Source organism: Drosophila persimilis, unplaced genomic scaffold (assembly GCF_003286085.1).
Source record: "Drosophila persimilis strain 14011-0111.01,24,50 unplaced genomic scaffold, DperRS2 tig00000676-arrow-arrow-pilon, whole genome shotgun sequence".
Lineage (NCBI taxonomy): Eukaryota > Metazoa > Arthropoda > Insecta > Diptera > Drosophilidae > Drosophila > Drosophila persimilis.
The window spans coordinates 1188590-1209792 of NW_020825332.1; the positions used below are offsets into that span (position 1 = coordinate 1188590).

Genomic DNA, 21203 nt, shown 5'->3' on the forward strand with positions numbered 1-21203 from the left:
CAGCCACAACCGGCAACAAATCAATTGCGGGGACGGTAAATGGACGTGGAGGTGAAGATGGAGGCCATGTCCTCAGAAGGACAACAACAATGTCTCCCTGTCTCCCTGTCTCCTGTTCTCTGTGAAAACATTTTTCTAATTTCCTGTCATCAATACAAATGAAATGTTCTGCACGGCAGCAACATCGATTAGTCCGTTTTCAAACGAAGGGTACAGCAGTTGGTTGGACAGGAATTTGTATATATATATTTTATAAAATTAAACAACAGAAACAGAAATTCGTGGTGGAAACTGGGAAAAAAAAAATATCCGAGATACGATTAGAGGGTAACGGAACGGAAGACTAGAAGCGCAGACGCTTAACCGAACGATAGTGATAGCCATCGTCCAGCAGGGCGGAGGAGTCCTCTTCGTGTTCGGGAATCTCTTCGACGACTGCATTATCATCGAGGGGGGGCAGGTACTCCTTTACGGGCAGAAGGTTTGGCACCACCTGGGGTGTGCGATAGTGATAGCCATCGTCCAGGAGAACGGCCGACTCTTCGATATGTTCCAGGGCCTTCACCTCCACGGGTTCCGTGACGATCTCTGCTTCGGATTCGAGTTCGGGTTCGGTTTGGGCTTCAGTCACCGCCTCTGTGGTGGGTGCAGCTGTGGTCTCCACAGCAATCTCCTCCTCCGTTGTGACTACGGGCGCTTCTTGGAGCTCCTCCTCCACCACAGGGGGAAGATACTCATTGTTCACCGGCGGCAGATAGTCACGTGGTGGCTGCAGGACATGGTTGAGGGTCGCAGCATGCTCCTCCACAGGCGGCAGGTAGTCCCGACTGGGCACTGGAGGTAGCACCACGGGCGGCAGATACTCCAGCGGCAGATGGGAGACGTCGCGACGCACCACCGAGCGACAGGAGACGCCCACAGCCAGCAGCAGCGCACAAACAATACCGAATCGTACTCCTTGCTGCAATCAATCCAAAGATCAGGCTGAGCCTTTGGGGTATCTCTGGCGATGAGTAGAGGAGTATCACTTACCATTTTGATTGTATATTTTTCTGTCTTGTATCTGGTTCTGACCTGCTCAATCTGTTGGGCGTTGGGTTGCTCTGCTCGTATTGCTGTCTGCTGTTGAAATCGCTTAACTATTTATACAAAAAATTAGCAACAAATCGAGTTCGAAGCGAACCCACATTAACACTCATTATTTTTGGGCGTCTTGGCCTAAGCTTCTTCAAACCCGTTTGATGGCTCGAATGTTGGATGGTTTCATGGTTCGTTCGATGGTTTGTTCGATGGTTTGATGGTTCGATGGTTCGTTCGATGCGGGGAGGCTTAGGTCATGGCAATGGTCATTGATCGTTGGAGATCGGATCCGCGATGCGATGTGATCCAATCCGATTGTTTGCCCATTTGCTCCGCACTATTTGATTGCGCGAAGAATCTGTCAATATTTTCTTTAAAGATTTACCTCTAGACATGTCCACCTTCCGCCATTCTACAAATACTCTCAGATTTACACTTTTTTTTGTCTGGTTGTTGGGTATTTATTTTAGTTTTATTTTCAGAAACATTTTTGGGGGCCATCCGCATTGTGTGGCTGTGGTTTCAATGTCAGAGATGTAAGAGACGGAGGAGCGGAGTCAATGTCAAGTGTTACACCGAATGCAAGATGACGGGGCACAACGGTGTAAAACGATCAGAACTGTGCCACGGATTGGGTCACGGTATCGATTCGAGACTCGTAATTGTTGCTGCATCATCATACAGCAATTAAAGAGCTCTTATCACACATTTACGGCCCACAAGAGCAGCGCTCTTAAAGCGGCCCAAAAAATGAAACTGAAAACGAGACTTCCTCAAATCGAAATTATAATGAAAATTAAACTGCACAAAAGCAAAGAGCGAAAGAAAGCGAAAACAAACACGAAAGAGAAGAGGAATGACGGAAAAGATTAAACGAAACGAAAAATGGAAGGAATACATACATACATATATATTCAATCAAATGCCATAAACCAAGTTAAGCTGCCACAAATCCATTTTGCCAATAAAAATATTAGTCTACAGTTGAAAAATAAAAGAAAAATATTCTTTTTGTTCAAGGAAACGAAGCTTTGAATACCCTGGAAAACAGCCAATGAGAGTGGGAGAGGTATTAACATAAAAACGCAGAGAGTATCCCTCCATGGAATACTGATATACAGAATAGAGAGGGAATACCTCCTAAATAGTCTGGGTGGTTTGTTTCGATGGTGTAGGTGTTTCCCTCTATCGTTTTGATGCGGTTTCCCGGTTTGCAAACCAAAGTTTAACGTTTTTATTATGCTTTCGCCAGAATGCCAGACAAACAGTGGGAAAATTGATCTATTTTTTTACATTTTATCCTCTAGAGCGTACGTACATGAAGCCGCTCCTCCGCCATTTCGATTCCGAGTAATTTTTCTTCTTTTTTGTGCAGCAGAGGTATACGCATGCCGCGGATTAGTAGAAATTGAAAAACTTCGCCACAATGGAAGCCCCTCCATCCTCCCCCAGCCCATTGGGGTGGAACAGTGCCATCAGTGGATAGGATACCTGATGGATTTGCCACTGCTGTCCAGTCACTCTTTTTACCCTGCCGTCGTTCCCTAAACCTAAAAATGTAGTTAGGAATTTTAACCAAAACGGCTTCAACATGGTTCAATACCTCTCACGGTCTGTTTGAGGATCTATTCCACCAAATGGAATCGAGTTCTGGGGAAGTTTCATCTTTTAATACTCTTCCAACTGAATCGGAACCCAATTTGACTTATTCCGATTGAAAATCTCTGCAATGTTACCAGTCAAACATCTGATAACTAATCATTATACCCCCTGAAAGGCAGTACAAATTGGTGGAAAAAAGGAAAAAACCAGAAATTTAGGCATCTCTCCCTGCAGGCTGCAGTTTCAGGGGGGAATTTCTATAGGGTGTAGCCATTGATGGGATGGTGTAACCAGCGTAGGCGAATATTTGTTCAATTGGCTGCCACTTGGGGCATTTTGCAGTACCAACAAGAGCACCGAGCACCGCAACAGCAGTACCAAAAACCAAGGAAAAATACAAGCACACACATCGGAAAAAAAAAGAGAATGTATTGTGGGAAAACCAAGAGTGAAAAACTATTCAAATTCAGCTAATGGACCACCAATCGAACAGCAACGAGAACATGGGAAAACATGGACGAGAGGGGATAGGGGAGAGGAGATCATTTCACCTGAAGAGAGTTGTGTTTTTTAAGAGGCTTACTCGAACGAAGATTTTTTGAAAGTGCTATTGGAATATTAGAGTTTATTTGAGCTTGAATTGCTATTTGAATGCAGTTTTTAAGCCAAAGAAATCTTTGCTTTCCACTTATTGAAGACAGAAATCCAATCCCTATCCCAGCAGATGGGAGGCGTCTTTGATTGATGTTTGCTCCTCTTGCTGTCGAATGGGATGGGGTGTCATTTGCATGCAAAACTTGATAAACTACACATCGCAGAGGGAAACTCTAGGGCAAAGCTGTGCCATGCCCTGCCATGCCATGAAATATGCAACAGATGCAACAGGAAAAGTGATACTGTATACTGTCTAGTGGAGATGCGGCAGATGGCAAACAAATTAGAGGCAATGCCACGTGGAGCCTGTCAACTCTTAACACATTACGCTCCAATTACGAGACGAAGAAGCTCCTCCTACTTCCACCAGGGCGGTCCTGCGAGAGGAAGAAGCTCCGACTTCTTTTTTCAGGGAGGTCCTGCGTGTGCGTGTGTGCTTTGAATATCACTTTCCGCATAATAAATTCATTGAGTCATCGGTTTTTCGTTGCCCGTCGCCTTATGCCATGCACTGTGGCAGGATCGCAAAAAGGACTCAAGGAATCAGCCTCTCTGAAGGAAAATGCAATGCATATTAAACAGGCAGGAAGCCAGAGAACTTCAGGAACTTCAGGATTTAAGAGCAGGCTGAAAGAAAATTCCAAAAGGTGTGAAAACCCACACACAAAAAAAAACATGCAAAGTTTAATTACAGTTTAAAGGTGCGGCTGCTGTCAAACCCTTTTCTCTGTCTCTGTCTCTCTCTATCTCTCTCTCCCTCTATCGCTTTCCAGTCTACACTGAGAGAAAGAGGCAACGGCAAAGGCTACAGATTAAAGCACAAAGAAATTTGAGATAAATGTATTTCTTTCTGGAACTCAATTAATTTGGAATTCCTCAAGGGTTTTCCTTTCTCGTTTCCCTCGTTTCTCTTTTTTAACACGTTTTTTTTGTTTTTGCTTTTGCCTTATTTATTACATTTCATTTCGGTTTCGGGGTTTTACTGTTGATTTGCCTCAATTCTCTCTGGCTTTTCCCTGGGCTCTTTCTCCCTACCATTTTCCTCTTCTTTTTTTTTTTGGGGGGGGGGGGAGGGGGGGTTGGGCATTGGCACTGTCAAAGCGAATTTAATTGTCTCAATTACGCGCTAAATGTCGCCCAACTAGAGCAGAGCTTCCAACTTCAGACCCAAATCAAGATGAGGTCAAGCGGGTTGAAGAACCCTTTCTCTACGGCAGCAAGAGAGAGAAAGAGAAAGTAGAGTGAGAGAGAGTCAAGCCGACGACAAGCGAACTTCATTGAAGCAATTTTCACCTCCTTTCATTGGAGAAGGAAAGACGAGACGAGACGAGGCGAGGCAGTAATCAAGTGACTTACTAAAAAGTTAACGCCATTTTGTGGCAACTTCAAAAAGTTTCCTTCAACCCGTTTTGCCCTAAAGGGATCTCTCTCACTCTCTCTCTCTCTCTCTCTCTTTCTCACCATCTCCATCCATCTATCTTCTGCTGGCATTGTGTTGCCACTGGAATCGCGTTCCCTGCTTCATGCCACAGTTGAATGCACTTTTGTGCCGCCTTCATTAGCGAAGTCCTCGCGCAGAGAAAACGCCCAAAGGCTATACCGACCAAGGAGCATAGCATTGAGCGGCGTTTTATCATCAGATGCGACGACACCCTGTAGAGGGCCAAGACTTTTCTTGCTACGGAAATTCGTGGGAATTCTTTGGTGAATTAACTTTCATAAGAATCATTTTGAATTTAAGTAGAAAATGATTCAATTTCATTAAGCCAAAAACATTGGTTAAGCTTCTGGGAGGGGAATCAGAAAGAGGAATCTGTATCAATGTTTAATATATACGTAATTATATTACACAATAAATATGTTGCTGAACATTTAAATATACAAGTATATCTTGGCGACCATGTTCTCCCGGACAGGGAGACACCCTGCTTTTGGCGGCAGCAACATCTTATCAAAATAGATGACACCTTCTGAGTCCCATGTCCCATGCCCCACACACAGACACAGACACGACTTCGCATTAGACACACACTTACTGGCGTGTAATGCGGCGTATACGTAATTTGCTTAAGAGGTAATTAAAAAACAACACACGTCCTTCTTACCCGTCCCCTCACACACACACCTGCAGTGCAGTCAAAAATTTCCATAATTTCACACTTAGCTGAACATCATTTTCGTGGGGGAATCTCCACGTGTGTCCCGTGTGACAACATCTAATCAAAGAATTTTGGGGGGCACACTCCAAAGAGCTCTAACAGGAATCTTTTATCCGGTTATGATATAAAGAAAGAGAAACATTTGGATCTTTTGTAAGCGAATTCTGAAACAAAATTCCTCTGATCTCAGTCACTCTTTTCAACCAGCTTCAAAATAGAGTTTGATAGTTTTTGATATTTTAAAGTTCGGTTCTCCTTGTGTGCCCAAATCCTTCGAAAAGCTGTACAACCCCCGACGAACAAAAGCACATCGAAAGAGTGATGGCATGACATGTCACCAACAAATTCTATTGCGCAAATATAGGAAATTGCACAAATATTGAACGGAAATATCCTGCGGCTTTGGGTTACTACGGCTCCTGTCTATTGACGCACGGGAAATTTTCATTTTCATTTCCCGGGGACCCCAGAAGGAGTTGCTTCTGTGGCTGCGCTCGTATGTGTGTGTGTGTGTTTGTTGTGGCATAATGAGTGGCAAGTGGAAAACTTTAATACCTCGGGATTGTCAGCTTTGAGATGGTAGTGGAGAGGCACGAGGGGCGAGGCGGTGTCACGTGTGTGTCCCTTGGCCGCAGGATTTTCACAGCTTTGTGAGGAGGCCGCAATAATGTCCTTGTCCTGGCTATCCATGTATGCTGTGAGTGTTTGAGGGATTCTCTGCGTGTCCGTGTGAGTCCGTTTGTGTGTGTTAACCCATTTCGCGGTTGACGTTTACAATTTTCCACCGAAACTAATTATATTAACCCGCTCCACACCGTCTGTCTGTCTGTCTGTATGTCAGTCTGTTTGTCCGACGACAGTGGCAATGCGATGATGATGACGAGGATAATGCTCAACAGAATCTGTTTATGTAATGCATAGGAAAGTGGTCTTCAAATCGCACTCCCTCCTTTCTCCCTTCGCTGTTTCCATATCGTTGTAGAACAATACCGTTAATGGTAATGGCAACTGGTGTGTAATTTCCAATTAGGCTCAATTTACAGCGTGCTTGGCCGCCAACGAAAGCGGAACGGAATGCGGCTACAAATTGCTGGCTACAAGATAATCAAAATAACATTCTCTACTTTCCTTCAACGCCTCACGGCACACTCTCCTCCACAAATGTTTAAAAATATCCTGGTCTATCAGAAGAGGACACCCTGAGAGATTGGGAAACACTTTATTCCATCAAATGTTACATCAAATGTTTGAGAGATGTTCACAAAGCAACGAAAATAGAAAAGTTAGGTAGATGAAAGAAAAAGAAAATGTGGACTTTAAGGAGAGTAAATGACTCGTAAATGATGGAACTCTTAAGAGAGTGAAAGACTGTAGGAAGAACTCGATTGGAATGAGATAAAATGATAGAGAAAAAAATTCGAATGAGATGGAAATGCGACTAAAATTTGACTTTAGTGAGACTTCAATGGAATTGGAATGAGAAATGCATTAAACAAATATTAAATATGTCTATAATAGGAATCAAATACTACTCGAATATGCATGGAATACATCTCCGAAATATATCAATTAAATGGTGGAAAATAAACCTTAAGTACAAAGTGGAAATATCTTAAAATAATTATGACAGACAAAGCGGAAATATAATTGGGAAAAATAAGTGGAAAAGGTCTGGAAAAATACAAACTTGTGCCCAAAATATTACTCAAAGAGAGTACCTTTACAAGTTTATAACGTGCCTCTAATGAATCCGCCACCTTACCCCTGCCTCCCATTCAAATCAAGGCAAAACTTTGAATGCGATATCGGATATTCCCTGTCAGTATTCCGTATTCCGTGTCCATCAGGTGAAATTGTCCGTAAGCTGTTGCCGCACACATACACCAGAAGTCAAGAGGCAGGATACACGAGGGATACACGGGGGTGGGACGCTGCCGACGACTAATTAAATCGACAACCTGATGGCAACAAATTTAATTGAAAGGAATCTGCCGCTTAACAATTTCAACAAACAAAAGAACACACAGCCAGGTCGTGTCAGTGTGGTGTCCATTCCTGTCTGCCACCCCCTCACTCAAATTGAATCGCATTGTGCCCCACCACACACACTCAGACACTCAGGACAAAAGTCATTTAAGCGACACGCCAATTGTTGCTCTTCTCTCTCTCTCTCTCGCAATTATTTTATATTAAAAAGTAGAGAGAAACATTGTATTGTACAATAAAAAAGTGCAAAATGAAAAGCAAAACAAATGGGCGAATAATTAAAAGTAAATTGAAATTGAAATGCGTCGAAGGGAGGACACTGACACTGACACAGACACAGACACGACACCGCACGAGACTACTCCTCTCCCTTCGAGAATCCAAACGAGAACCAAATTAAAAATATATAAATCCAGACAGCTTATGGGGGTCGGGTCTCTGTGACTGACTCCATCCAACTCCATCCGATGTTCACCTGTCCGACGTCTAATTGAAGCCGAATCATTATCCTGGCTGGAGTCCACGGTTCATGTTTCATGCTGACTGTTGAATGTTAAATGTTCCATTGAACCCGCGTCGCGTTCCAGGGAATGGAGCTGCATTTGTATTTTTTTCAAGGCTTAATTTGTTAATTTTTTAAGTGAAATGTGAAAATGTGGAACTCCCAGAGTAGTACTCTAGAGATGGCGATGTGAGGCGTGAAAGCGAACGGATTAGTAGATGATTCCCAGGTGCAAATCTCTTACGTGTCACGCTGGCATCCTATACCAACAGTTTTTTCGTGGGGTTTCTGATTCTGATGCGGATTCGGATTCGGTTTCGGGCAAACAAACAGATCGACAAACAGACCTGCGGGAGGGCCAGGCAAACAAAATCAAATTGTTGCTGTTTGTTGACCTACGAAGTTCCAGTTCCCCATCTTCCCTCCCTCCCTTCCTCCGTCCGTTCCGTTCCCACTTTATTCTTATTTGTTTTCATTTTCGTTTTCATTTCTTGGCAAACGCGAAGAAACGCTGCTTTCGTTCGCACAGATGTGTCTGTCTGGGGAAATTAACAAAGCCGCAGGTGTAGGTGAGCTGCCCCTGAACCCTGCCACTGCCCGTGCCCGTAATGAAATATGAATGGGAGGGGGGGGGCGTGTCCTTCTCCTTGAACACTCGAACAGCAGCATTAAACGTCAAATGTCAGCATAAACGTCAGGACTCTCAAGGGTTGAGCACCAAGCATACGCAACGCTGAGCAGAGAAACAATAAATTCTCGTTTCCTCTACCCCTTCCTTTTTTCTGTTCAGCCAGCTCTCAGTTAATTATCGCGAGCCACTGCATCGCTAATTGGAGTGTAACCTTCCAGGAAAGAGAGCCACCAGCCACGAGGCTGCTTTATTTTTTATTTTTGGCATTTCTGTTTACATTTAGCTAAATCCCCAGAAGGGCATGTGATATTCTTTGCCACAAGAAAAATTCCTTTAGTGTCGCTTTATAATTGCTTAAGCTTTGATTTCGATTTTCTCAACGTTAGTCTGTCCCTGCACTTCAGGTGCCTGTCTGTCTGTTCGTTTCATGTCTGGATTTTTCCCAACACGCCATTTCTGGCTACATAAATTTAAATTGAATTTTAAATATTAACAAGCCAAGAACAACTTAAACGAGAAAGAAAGAAAGAAAGGAAATCGCTACAGCGGTAGTGTGCCGGGACTCCGGATACTCTCACGGGTCGTTCCTTATGCGGAATATGCTGAAATCCACTCAAAACAATCATACCCCTCCATATGGCAAGGGCAGAGGGTAGTACAAGGACCGACTGTCGTCTGTGTCTGCCTAATAAATGCGTTTGCTGTGCCATCGATTTTTGGCTCGTTTGCCACACATTTTCGTCTCGAGTTTATAAATATTTATGCGTAGCATTTTGGGGGCTTGCTTAACTCATGATTTTGGTCTGGTCTGGTTTCTCAGATAATGGACGAAATGGTCGCGTGGGGGGCGGAAGGGAAAACTATAAGTTAATGCGAAGGGAAATGCATAATGGATGCAGGATGAATGATGGATGAGGAGCGGGCTGGGATGGGATGGGATGGTCAAGCCATCATATTTATGACAGAATGTTGACAGAGCAATGAACAAATATCAATTTATGGAAATAGGCGCTCGCTCACCTGGTGCTTCTGGTTCCAAGGGACAAATCGAAGTCCCATGTGACGTCACATACATATGTAATCCTTATTTGTATCATCGCTGAAGCCTCGATTTTCCATTCTCTATTTGTGACGTCACATGCATATGCATGTGCATGTGCTTGTACATATGCATGCATACATATGCATAAGCCGGTTCTAAGCTGCTGTCTCAGCCGCGGCTGCAAAGAAAAACGAGGGGGAACGTTGTGAGTTGCTTCGGAGACCGCAACTCTACGGTTATACCCGATACTAAGTCAGTATGGCTCTCCTCCAGCAGGCGGCGTCTAATATTAAACGACACGACAAAGAGTGCGTGCGAGAGAGACAGAAAATCAGTCTGAGCGTGACGTCGGCCGCTGCGTAGCCACTGCAAATTGATTTGTTCCTTTTGGCTATAAAAATGATCTGATCTGATCCAGATTCAGTAATCTGATAGATATGGTCATTATCTATGATTCTGCGTTTTTAGTTTTCTCAAATCTGCAATATTGTGGATGCAACAGATTTTCGTCCTTTGTGGGGGCGGAAGGGGGTGCGGCGAAATTTTGAGATATACGTTTTATAGTGAGATCTAACAGGAGTGCGGATACTAAATTTGGTTACTCTAGCTTTAATAGTCTCTGAGATTTGTGAATATCCCCAGATTTGCATCCTTTGCGGGGGCGGAAGGGGGTGTGGCGAAATTTTGAAACAAACTCGTCTCGGTCCGATATATTAGGAGTGTGGATACCAAATTTGGTTGCACTAGCTTTTATAGTCTCTGAGATCTAGGCGCTAATGTTTTACTCTAAGCAAAGCCGCCTATGCTACGTGTGTGTTAGAGAGAGACAGGGCGAGAAAAAATGAAATTGTTTTCTTGATGCTGGCTATAATAATAATACGATCCAATTCAGATTCCGTAGTTTAAAAGATATCGTCATTCTCTACGATTCTGCGTTTTTGGTTTTCTCGTATCTTTAAAATTGTGGATGCCACAGATTTTCGCCCTTTGTGGGGGCGGAAGTGGGCGGGGCAAAGTTTTGAAATATTTTTGTAGCAGTGACATATCACAGAAGTCTGGATCCAAAACATCGTTGCTCTAGCTCTTATAGTCTTTGAGCATTAGGCGCTGAAGGGGACGGACAGACGGACAGACGGACAGACGGACAGACGGACGGACGGACAGACAGACAGGGCTCAATCGACTCGGCTATTGATGCTGATCAAGAATATATATACTTTATGGGGTCGGAAACGATTCCTTCTGGACGTTACACACATCCACTTTTACCACAAATCTAATATACCCCAATACTCATTTTGAGTATCGGGTATAAAAAAAGAAAATCATCATTTTTCTACATAATAGGGTTTAGATAAAGTTAGATAATATAAACCCAAACACGAACAGTGATTGTTTCACATTTTACCGTATTTATCAAATCATTTACACGATTTCGAGCCAAATCTGCGACACTTTTTTCGGCTGCTCGCTTTGTTGTTGTTGCTGTCAGATGCTGTTATCGATCACTGCTTCATTCGAATGAACTGCTTCAAGAGGTTCTTTGAACTCAGTGGCAAGTGGTTCATTAAATCAAACTGAACTGAATGATCGATTGCTGCGATCGAAAATTTGAATTTGAATTTAAATTTGAAATCAATCCCATTCAGGTACGCTTCTCTGCTCTCTGTTCTCTGATTAGCTCTGCTTTTAGGGGGCGAGGCGGCTTATCCGCACCCAATTACCAGCGGAAGCTCATCAATTTTTCAAGAACTCGTGACAGCCCAAAGCGACTTTTGCTCACATTATCTATCCCACTGTCGGTATGTTGTCAGCAGAACAGCAGTACAGCAGCAATAACAAGACACATGTAGCGGTGACTTAATTACCAGCCGCAAGCTGTTGCCATTAACAACAACTTTTGGGAATGGGTATGGGGATGAGGTCGATAAGCAGCTTTAGGCTTAGGTGTGGCAAAGGAAGTGGATGTGGTGCTCCAGAGACTCGTTTCAATTATGTTGTCAAAAGCCAAAACCAAACGACTGGCTGACTGCAATTTATAGTCCAATTAATTGAGGCCACATAACCGCAAATGCAGAATTAAATGATTACAAATCCAATGCTGGCTTGCCCTTGTCCTGTCGTACCACAGATGAACCTGATATCCTGATGTCCCGATGGCTGAGTGAGTGGCAGCGTGCAGGCAAGTTTGTTTCCAAAAAAGGATTTCCATGTCGAGATTTGTCGAGAGGAGAGTACGACTGGCAGCAGCTGCCAGGAACAGAAAGAAAGTAATTTAAATTTGTAAATCGATATGGTTGACGGCGCAGGGAACCGAACCCTTTTTTCTCTTTTTTGGCACCCATTTGAAAATTTATAAATATTTTAACTTAATAAATGCGACGCCAGCGGCTGTCTACTCCCGCTCTAGGAGCCCTCAGCAGCTCCTGAAAAGAGCAAATGCCCAACATTTGCATAAACTAAAGGGGAAACTTCCACGCGCCTCCCATCCCCTCCACCCAGCCTCTCAAGTGTTCTCTATTGTGGCTCCGGCTCCGGCTTGGGCTTCGGCTCGGGCTATGGCTCGGGCTGTGGCTGTCCTTTTCGTGAGCCTTGGCAAACATTCTCAAGTTGGCTGTCGAGTGAGCCGCGGGCGCTTTTCGCTTTACGCCTTCCACCTTTGCTCTCCTCATTGTCGAAAGGAAAGAGTTTTCCCAGCAATGCTCCCGGTTTTCCAGGTTAACTTTACAGCAGCTTTAACGGCTAATGGCCGCTGAGCTCCGTCTGAGCAGGCTTTAAGCTGTTGCCCTGGCCAGGACAGAGCATTGCCGGGCCTTTCCTCCTCCTCCATTTGGTGGCGGCTCTCGTTTCATTGACCCAAAATGCAAATTGACTGTGAAACAAATGTAGAAGTTCTTTGGTTTGGTTTGGTTTTGTTTGGGATGATCTGTATCCCACAGATACCACCACCGAAAAATAGACATAGAAAACTTTTACATTCGCATAAAAAAAAACGAAATCGGAAATCAGGAGTCAAGCACCAGGAACAAAAACTCAATGAAGCTGCCACAATTTATGGCTCAACATATCCTATATGGCATATGGCTGTACTTTTCGCTATAAATTATTCTCAGCACAGAGAAGCAGAAGCAGAAGGACTACTCCTCGCCGCCTCGCACACATAAAATATTATACATGAGTGGCTTTTATGCAAAGAAGCTGTATGGCAAATGGAGACACACCCCGCACAGCAGCCCTTAAAATTTGTTAGAACATGGCCGAGAGGCGAGAGCCGAGCGTCAAGAGAGAGCAACAAGTTAGGGCCAAGTTAAGAAAAAGAAATATTGTGCGGCGGCAAAACTTTAAGAGCAAACGGAAATTGTTGGCCGCCCTTTTAGGTCGAGACAACCAGACAACCAGGGAATGATTTATCTTCTGCGTTAGTGGGTGAGGAAGGGAGGGATAATCATAACCATAACCATACCCCCTCCATTCCATTGGAGCTCGCATTCATTAACAATTCATTAAATGCCACCAGCAAAAAAATAAACTCCACCTAATCGCGGAAATTTATCCTCGAAAGTGAGGGTGTTCGAAGAGGTCTCTCCATTCGATAAAGACATTTGATAAAGCAAGAAAAGAAGCCAGAAATAGGCCAGAGATTGCTTATACAAACACATTTTAGAGCATGTGCAGAATCTTATATTCAACTTGAACAGAGTATTTCGCAGGTCCCCTTGTGAGTTTTTCGAGCATTACAGCAAAGCCGCAGACTCGTATGTACATCATGTAAAAAGTGTAAAAATTAAATATGCACAATTATAATTATGACTATTTAATGGGGCGACGCGACGCAGCGTTTGTTTAACCAAAAGGCAAACAAATTGGGGAAAATTGGGGTGGGAAATGGGCAAAAACACAATCAATAAGTAATTTCCGCAACAAGTTCTGATGACAATTTCATTGGCTCTGACACGTGTGACAGGCTGGAAAACACTCGTAAATATTGTAATTATTCATAAATATCAAATGAAGCTGCTCTGATAAATTAGCCGTATGTATTTATAGAAATACTCGTATCGAAGCAAAACAGAGCCTTATATAGCGCTCTCTTCAGGTAGAGGCCTACCAGAAACTCTTCCGCCAATTGACACCTCAGAAAAAATAAACAAACAAAAAACCAAATAGAAATAAATACATAGACGTAGAAATAGAAATAAAAGAAAGAAAGGTCAAGCCTCGGAGCGAGGGCCAAGAGATGAGAGCCATGCCACTTGACATTGTCCAAAAGCGAAACTGAAGCAAGAAAATACCCAGAGCTCCGTCGCTGACTCTGGCTCTGCCTCTGCCTCTCGAAAACCCACTCCACAGAAGAGGTTTCGTTTCGTTTTTGGCTTTTTTTCGTTTTGTTTCTCTAATTATGAGACTGGGGCTGGTGCTGGGTTCCAAAGATTTTTGGATATAAATTGAGCAACTGGCAAGCAGAAAGGCATCAATCCGCTCAGGCAACAGCAGCACTTGCAGCACGCAATCAGCAAATTTCCGAAAAACCAAATCTTGAAAAATGGTGAGCTAAAAACTGAACCTGCAGGATTAGGATTATCTCCTGGACATCGGCACGGGTTTCCTGAATCTCCTCTCTTTTCTTTCGAACAGAAAATCTTCTCGCTCGGTAGTGTCCTCGCCCTCTCGGCTGTGGCTAGTGCCGCTCTGGCTGCCCCTCAACTGGAGTCTCGTCTGCGTCGGGATGTCTCTGAGCTGGTGGATCCTGCAGGAGCAGCACCCGTGGAGTATCTGCCACCAGGCATCACCGAGGCTGCTCTGCTAGAGGATGTAGTCGAAGCTGAAGCTGATCCCCAAGGCACTGTCCTAGGCGGCGAGGGCTACGAGTACCGCACTGTGCGCCGCCTGAAGCTCCGTCATCGCAACCGTCGTGACGTCTCCCACTTGCAGGTGGCTCCTGCTCGTCAGTATCTGCCTCCCAGCCAGGCCTATCTGCCACCAGCTCCTGCTGCTCCTGCTGCTCCTGTTGCAGCACCCATCGATGACACCGAGGAGGTAGTCTCTGCCGCCGAGCCGAAGCTGGCGCTTGCCCGCGAGTATCTGCCGCCCGTGGAGGTGAGCACTGAGGCAGCACCCCAGGAGGAGACCACCCCCCTGCCGGAGGAGCCCGAGGCCGATGTTCGTGTGGTGGATGTCCCCACCAATGGAGCCGGGCAGCTGCTCGACGATGGCTACCACTACCAGCAGCCCGCGGAGATGCCCGCAGAGCTGCGCGAGGCGGCCCGGGAGTATCTGCCACCTCTCGAGGATGAGGCTGTAGTCGTAGAGGGTCCTGCCGATGGCCAGAGTGCGGTCCTGACCAACGATGGCTACCAGTACCGGGCCGTCAGGCGTTACAGATTTTAAATATTTCATTTTTTTGCCGATTTACATTCACTTTTCTTGTTTTTTTTTTTAATTTTTTTTTGTTGATTTTTAAATAAAGTTGTAAAGTTTTTAAATGCTAAAAAGAAGAAGAATTTAACGGAAGAAAATATTATTTTAGCTTCAAGCGTAAGTTGGCTCATCATTTGCGCATGTACTTTCCTTATTTTCCCTGCAAATATTACGCATACGCAATGCGGACCGGCCCTAATTAGAAGACAGTAAATATCCAGCAAGCAGGCACTTGATTACCAGACTCGAAATTCGGAATCATTAAGCGCAGCAGACAACAGGAGAACAACAGCAGGCGCTTTTTGGACAATCAAAGTCTGCCCCAAACAAACTTCACATTACGTATACGCCGGGGATGGTCATATTCCACGGATCTCCCCTGCTCGTGCTATGTATCCTGCTGCTCCTGCCGAGTCTGGCTTAGTGTTAGTGGCAATCAAAGGTAGAAATGTCTATGTCCCTCGCCAATTAGATGGATTTACGAGCATGTGGCAATCCCTCCCTCATTCAGCCAGCACGCAGCACCTGCTCTCTTAAGCCTTTCGATATGAGAATAATTGCAGCTCTTTTTATGGCTCATCCTTCTCCTGCTCCTCACTCTGGTTTGGGTTGCCATGACCGCCTTTGGGGCGGCTTAATTAATGCACTTGCGCGTTAATTCAACTCAATGGCAGGAGGCGGTCCTGGTGTTTTCAGGCAGCCAGAAGAACAGCATTAAGTGCTCACTCAAGTTAAATTACTTTGACTGATGAATGGGAGGAGCAGCAGGAGCAGTAGCTGCAGCAGCAGCATCAGCAGGGCGTGCAGGACAGAACCCATCCAGGAAGAGAAGCAGATAATGACCGTCTCGACATTTTTACAGGCAGCATGAAGCGATTTCTGCTTGAATACGCTTCATTCGTTGATTCGTTCATTCACATTTTTTGTTGGTCCCTTTTTAATTATTAAATCAATTGTGCGAAATTCAATTAAAATCTTTGCACAGCAGTAGGGACATGCCGTCGATTCGCATCGCATCGCATTGCATCGTATCGATGCCTGGAGCATGCTCAATTACATTCCGACATCTGTACAAATATGATAAACTTCCAGCATCGTATCGTTTGCAGCTTGTTTATTTTCGGGATCCGACCCCTCAAAGGGAATGGGGATGCGATGGGGAATGGTGGTTGGGATGGCCACTCTGCCTTTGACAGCCCGCTTATTGCATAATGTCACAAAACTGTCTCGAGATACATCGCAAAAATCAAGAGCAACAAGCGGCCACAATCTTTTCGTTTCGTGTCGAGAAAGGACATTCGTGAGGGACAAGCCCAGAAAAGGACTTACCAGGGAAGGGACACAAACGATTTCAGATACGCCCTGAAAACAGAAAATGGAATTTCGCCCTCAGGTAATCAATTTCACTTGTGGAACGAGCACTGCACACACCGCGAGGCAGGATATCCCATATACCATATAGCATGTCCCATATATCCCATATCCTCTCTGTAAGTGACAGCCTCTCGCCCTGTGAAATGATATTAAAAGTTATTGTGCATATTTATAAATTTAATTTCACAGAGATACAGAGCAGCAGAAATCACTGCAGGACATTTCCGAGGTGGAGCAGCATCGTAAATGGCAGGAATTCCATTCCATGCGCTCAATATTCTTATGGTTTTTTAACATCTCTCCAGCCTCCCATCTCCGTTGTTCCCTCTGTCTCTCTGCCTCTGGTGCACATTTCATACACGCTTTGTCTCTTAAGCGGCGGTTATAAAAACAAAGGATACCAGAGATACTCGCACGACAAGATACTCGTACTTTCAGTACAGAAGTGTCGCGTCGGTCGCCCCGTCAAGTGGCGGAATTTAATGGTCGTCGAGGTGGGGGCAGCTCTGAGTGGCATATGGTAGAGAGATGCTGGCCTTACAGGTGCAACATTTGGCTCTGACTAATTGAGTGCCTGAAATAAAATTGAAAGGCAGCAATGTGTCTAATTTCTGTCAATGTTTTGTAGGCTCTCAAAATAAAGGTAGTTGATGGCAGCAGCTTCAGGTAGAAAATAATTGCAGTAGGAAAATCTTTCATAGCAACCACATTGTCACCTGACATTGATTATTTGTGTTCACACTCATTAAGCATGCACTCATAATTCGCTCATTATTATTCAATAATATTAAATCAACTCAGACAATGGACAGAAACAGGGACAGGGATTAAATGTCAGCAACAATCTGGATTGCAGTCGGCTACAGCGAAAGCATAAGCAACAAAAACCATTTACTCAGGCTACTCGTATTTTTTTTGTGCCTTTGGCCAGGGATTTTATGTAATGCAAACACTTTGACTTAATTAAAATGGCAATGGCAAACAAAAGGCTGCATTTCACTGCATGGGGAAAAAGAGAGGGAAAACCCGAGCAAACAATGAAGAAAATACATTGTTTTGATAACTTGGACACAAAATTGGCTTTCCTCGGCAGAACAGAACAGAGTCCCAACTAAAATTACAAAAATTTTTGTAGTCAGGCTATTAATTTTCTAACGCAGAGGCCAAGAGAAAGATACGAGTATATTGTGCGCCCTGTTCTCGGTTACGTTTTTTGGTGAAATTACCAACACTCTGATGGTTTTGTATACAAAAGATTACTTTAATACTCGCCGAAGACTGTGTACATATATTGTTGTTGGTTTCTGGGATCTGGAAGTTGACTATTTGGAAGCCGTTTAGCCTTCATATTTAATGACTGCCAGCGAGAATCAAATAGTGGTATTGACTGATCCGACTGCTGGCCACGTCAAAGAAGCTCCGATGAAATCATAGCCATCTTCTTCTTCCAGTTTTCCTCTCTGACGGCTAAGCGCTATAAGGAAACGCACAGGCAAAAGATTGGTAAGACTCGCTCGTCTCTGACGAGGACGGAGAAGATGAAGAATGAAACCACCTAATAAATAAATATATTTTAATGTTTTATATTTATATGTACCATTTTGAGAATATATTTTAATGTTTGGAATTTAGTTTGGTCACAAGTTATGAGAAGAAATCAAAACGGTGGCCACAACCGAAGTACTTTCTTCCCAACCTAAAATTGATCACGTCCACTTGCGTACAAATTGTGGCTGAAATGGAATCGGGAACATGGCATGGCATGTGGCAGGTGTGTGCTAGTTTTGTGGCAAAATGAAAGGTTGCAATGAAAAATGATTTCCAGCAGTAGTTTGGGCTCCAGTTTGGGGCCTTGGCTATGCGACTCTGCTTTTTGTACCCTTGCAACGTACGCAACCCAAAATTCATGTTACACAAGCCTGATGCTGATGCTAAATGATGGAATACCTAGATGTGGGCTCCTCTGGTGGTCGGTTTTAAGTGAACAGAGTTGGGAGAACATAACCACTCTCTAATTAGTGATGCGAAAATGTTGTGTCCATAACTGCTGTCCGTTTGACCAACTCTGGGTAATCCAAGCCGGCACTGCTGACCATTAAATTTTATCCCGGCTGGCAAACAAGGCCTAATAATTAACCAATTACCTGGCCGCACTTCAAAGCACTCCTGCTACCCCGAAAATCAAGTTGGTCGGTTCTTGGGTTACACACTCCCAAATCCCAAACTCCCGTCTACCATCTCCCATGGTTTCTATCCAAAAGTCCTTGCCTGTTGCTGGTTGCTGGCATTTTGACCAGAGGCCACAAAACTTTCTGCTTCCATGGGTTTAGTGGGTGTGGGTGTGGGTGTGGGGTGTGTGGTGTGGGATGTGGGCTGTGGGGGTAGGAATTGCTTATTCATAGCTCACTGACACACAAATGAGCGGCCATTAACGAGCTCCTTGATGGAACTTTTCAAGGGGCTTGGGTTTGGGTTTGGGACTCTAGAGATAGTGGAAGCCTCTGCAGTGGACAGCAAAGATTAACCCGGATCAAATGTTGCCAAAAACGAATGAAAAATAACAAGTGAGCAATAGACTTGGACTTGGAGTCATAGTTGGAGTTCTATTCTGTTTTGCTTAATTTTTTGAAGAATGAATCGACAAGAATTATAGATGATGTTGCCCCGAAATGTATAAATAAATGGGCTTCCAGTGGATATTTATAGACAGCAAAGATTAACACGGCTCTAATTTAAGCCACAGAAATGTTGCATGCCTTAAATTCTTCGAAGAAATCTCACATTATTTATGGATGAAATGTTTTATGCCCTCAAAGACTTTTCACTTTTCGTGGGAGTCTTTTAAACTAATGAAAATGAGAGAAAAGTGCCAGCATCTACTCTACTCGTATCTCTACTTTCCAGCGGGAGGAGACTTGTGCGTGTCCTTGAATAGATATCAAACTGCTTTTCGGGGCGGGGGTGTCGTATGGATGGCAGAAGAAACATATAAACACGTACGCTGGCCCAACTATGAGAAACCCCTGGACCATTTCAACCCCTAAAGCAGCAGTAGGAGCAGAAGCAGAAGCAGGTGCCCATCAGAAAGCCCCCCGGCCCCAGCAGTGAAATAAAAAACGCATATTGCGTAAATTTCGATGTCAAAGGCGAAGGTATCCGCAGGTCGCAAAAGTCGGAGATTCCGAATAGGGACCATTGCCAGAGCCAAAGCCAGAGCCCCAGCCAGAGTCAGGTGCGTGTGCGGCACTTATGAGTGGCACTTAGTCTGGCCTAATACCCATCATTAGAGCATTTAACAGGAAACACGTGACACTGCATGGCAGCCATGCCTCCACCCCCTATGCTTCTCGTGGCTTCACAGAGACACAGAAGTTGGAACAGAACACTTTAAAAATGCCCATTTCACACTCCAAAGGATTTGACAAAGCTGGCTTTTAAGGCCCTGGAAGTGGGCTACAGGCTGTGGGCTCTCTTCCAGCAGCCAGTACTCCAGCAGCAGCCGACACCCGGGACCTAGACACACAGTGGTTCAGTGAGATGCCACGCTGATTTTGCTTTTGCTCAGGAAATGTAATTAATTCGAAATTATTCCACAATCTAAGCTGAGAATAAACGACCTTCTTGTACCGTGGAATTAGGTGAGACGATTTAGGGTGTTTTCTTTTTGGTGACTTAACGCGCTTTTGGCAACCGATTAAGCTAATAGAAGCTTCTGCTTTGTTTGTTATGCTGGATTTGCTGTATACTAATGCAATAACAAAATTGAGAAAACACTTCTTCAATCATTTGGTTGATCTGCCCGGATTCAATGAACATATGTAGATACATCGTATGCCAAAGAAGAGCCACAAAAAGAGGAAAGCAATGTGTGCCGCTGGCTGATAAAAAGAGGGGCCTGGTTATCTAAAGGAAAGAGGAATCTCTGCTAATTTAATTGTGTTTGAGTTTTCGGTAAGGCGCGCAAAATGAGCAGTGTTGTAAATTGGCCGTTTGATGTCATATAAATCATATAAACAACTTTTGGTTAATTTATTTTGTGGAGCCATTGTTTTCGCGTCTAACAGCACCTAGTTCTGCAACGGAAGTTAAATTTACATTTACATTACAGATATTGAGTACATTCAAGCAGTGGAACCTGTTAAGTTCTTGATCTTTGGCGGTAAATAAAATAAACCCAAATTTAAACGTCTCATCTCATACATGCAACCATAATATGCCACAGCGAAACGTGGCCCAGACACACAATGGTTCATTGCGATGCCGCGCTTATTTTGCCTTTGCTCAGGATATGTAATTCATTTCAACTTATTCCACAATCTAAGCTAATAAACGATTTTCTGGTACCGTGAGATGATTTAGGGTGTTGTGTTTTTTGGTGCTTTTAAATGTTTTCTTCAACCGATTAAACAAATGGATAACAATACAGTAATAAAATTCATAATAAGCTTTTTAAATACAATTTGGTTGACCTGAACTGTTTGGATTCAATAAAGATCTATCCAGATACATATATCCCACGCCAAAAAAAAAATCATGCAAAAAAGAAGCCACATATTTATGGCTGCCTGATAGGAGGCCCGTCACTTTCGCTATCTAAAAGGAAGGGAAATTTTAGTTAAATTTGTTTATGGTTTTTGTATTTCCCGCAAGGTACGCAAATGAGCGGTGTTGTAAAGTGGTCGTGCTCATATTGTTTCATTTATTCTTTGAAACTACTGAACTATGTTATTACACTGTTAAGTGCTGCTGTTTTCG

At 43.9% G+C, this 21203-nt stretch overlaps 2 protein-coding genes across 2 annotated transcripts; one reads left to right on the top strand and one right to left on the bottom strand.

Annotated features, from left to right (window-relative positions):
• Nucleotides 1-343: 343 nt before the first annotated feature.
• Nucleotides 344-1267, bottom strand: LOC6599770. Its single transcript, XM_026991590.1, has 2 exons — nucleotides 1235-1267; nucleotides 344-961 (listed from the first exon to the last, which is right to left on the bottom strand). The coding sequence occupies exons 1-2, from the start codon at nucleotides 1265-1267 to the stop codon at nucleotides 344-346; spliced, it is 651 nt and encodes a 216-aa protein (XP_026847391.1).
• Nucleotides 1268-12909: 11642 nt separating this feature from the next.
• On the top strand, nucleotides 12910-15044 carry LOC6599769. The gene is made up of 2 exons (XM_026991591.1): nucleotides 12910-12951; nucleotides 14292-15044. The coding sequence occupies exons 1-2, from the start codon at nucleotides 12910-12912 to the stop codon at nucleotides 15042-15044; spliced, it is 795 nt and encodes a 264-aa protein (XP_026847392.1).
• The last annotated feature ends 6159 nt before the right edge of the window (nucleotides 15045-21203 follow it).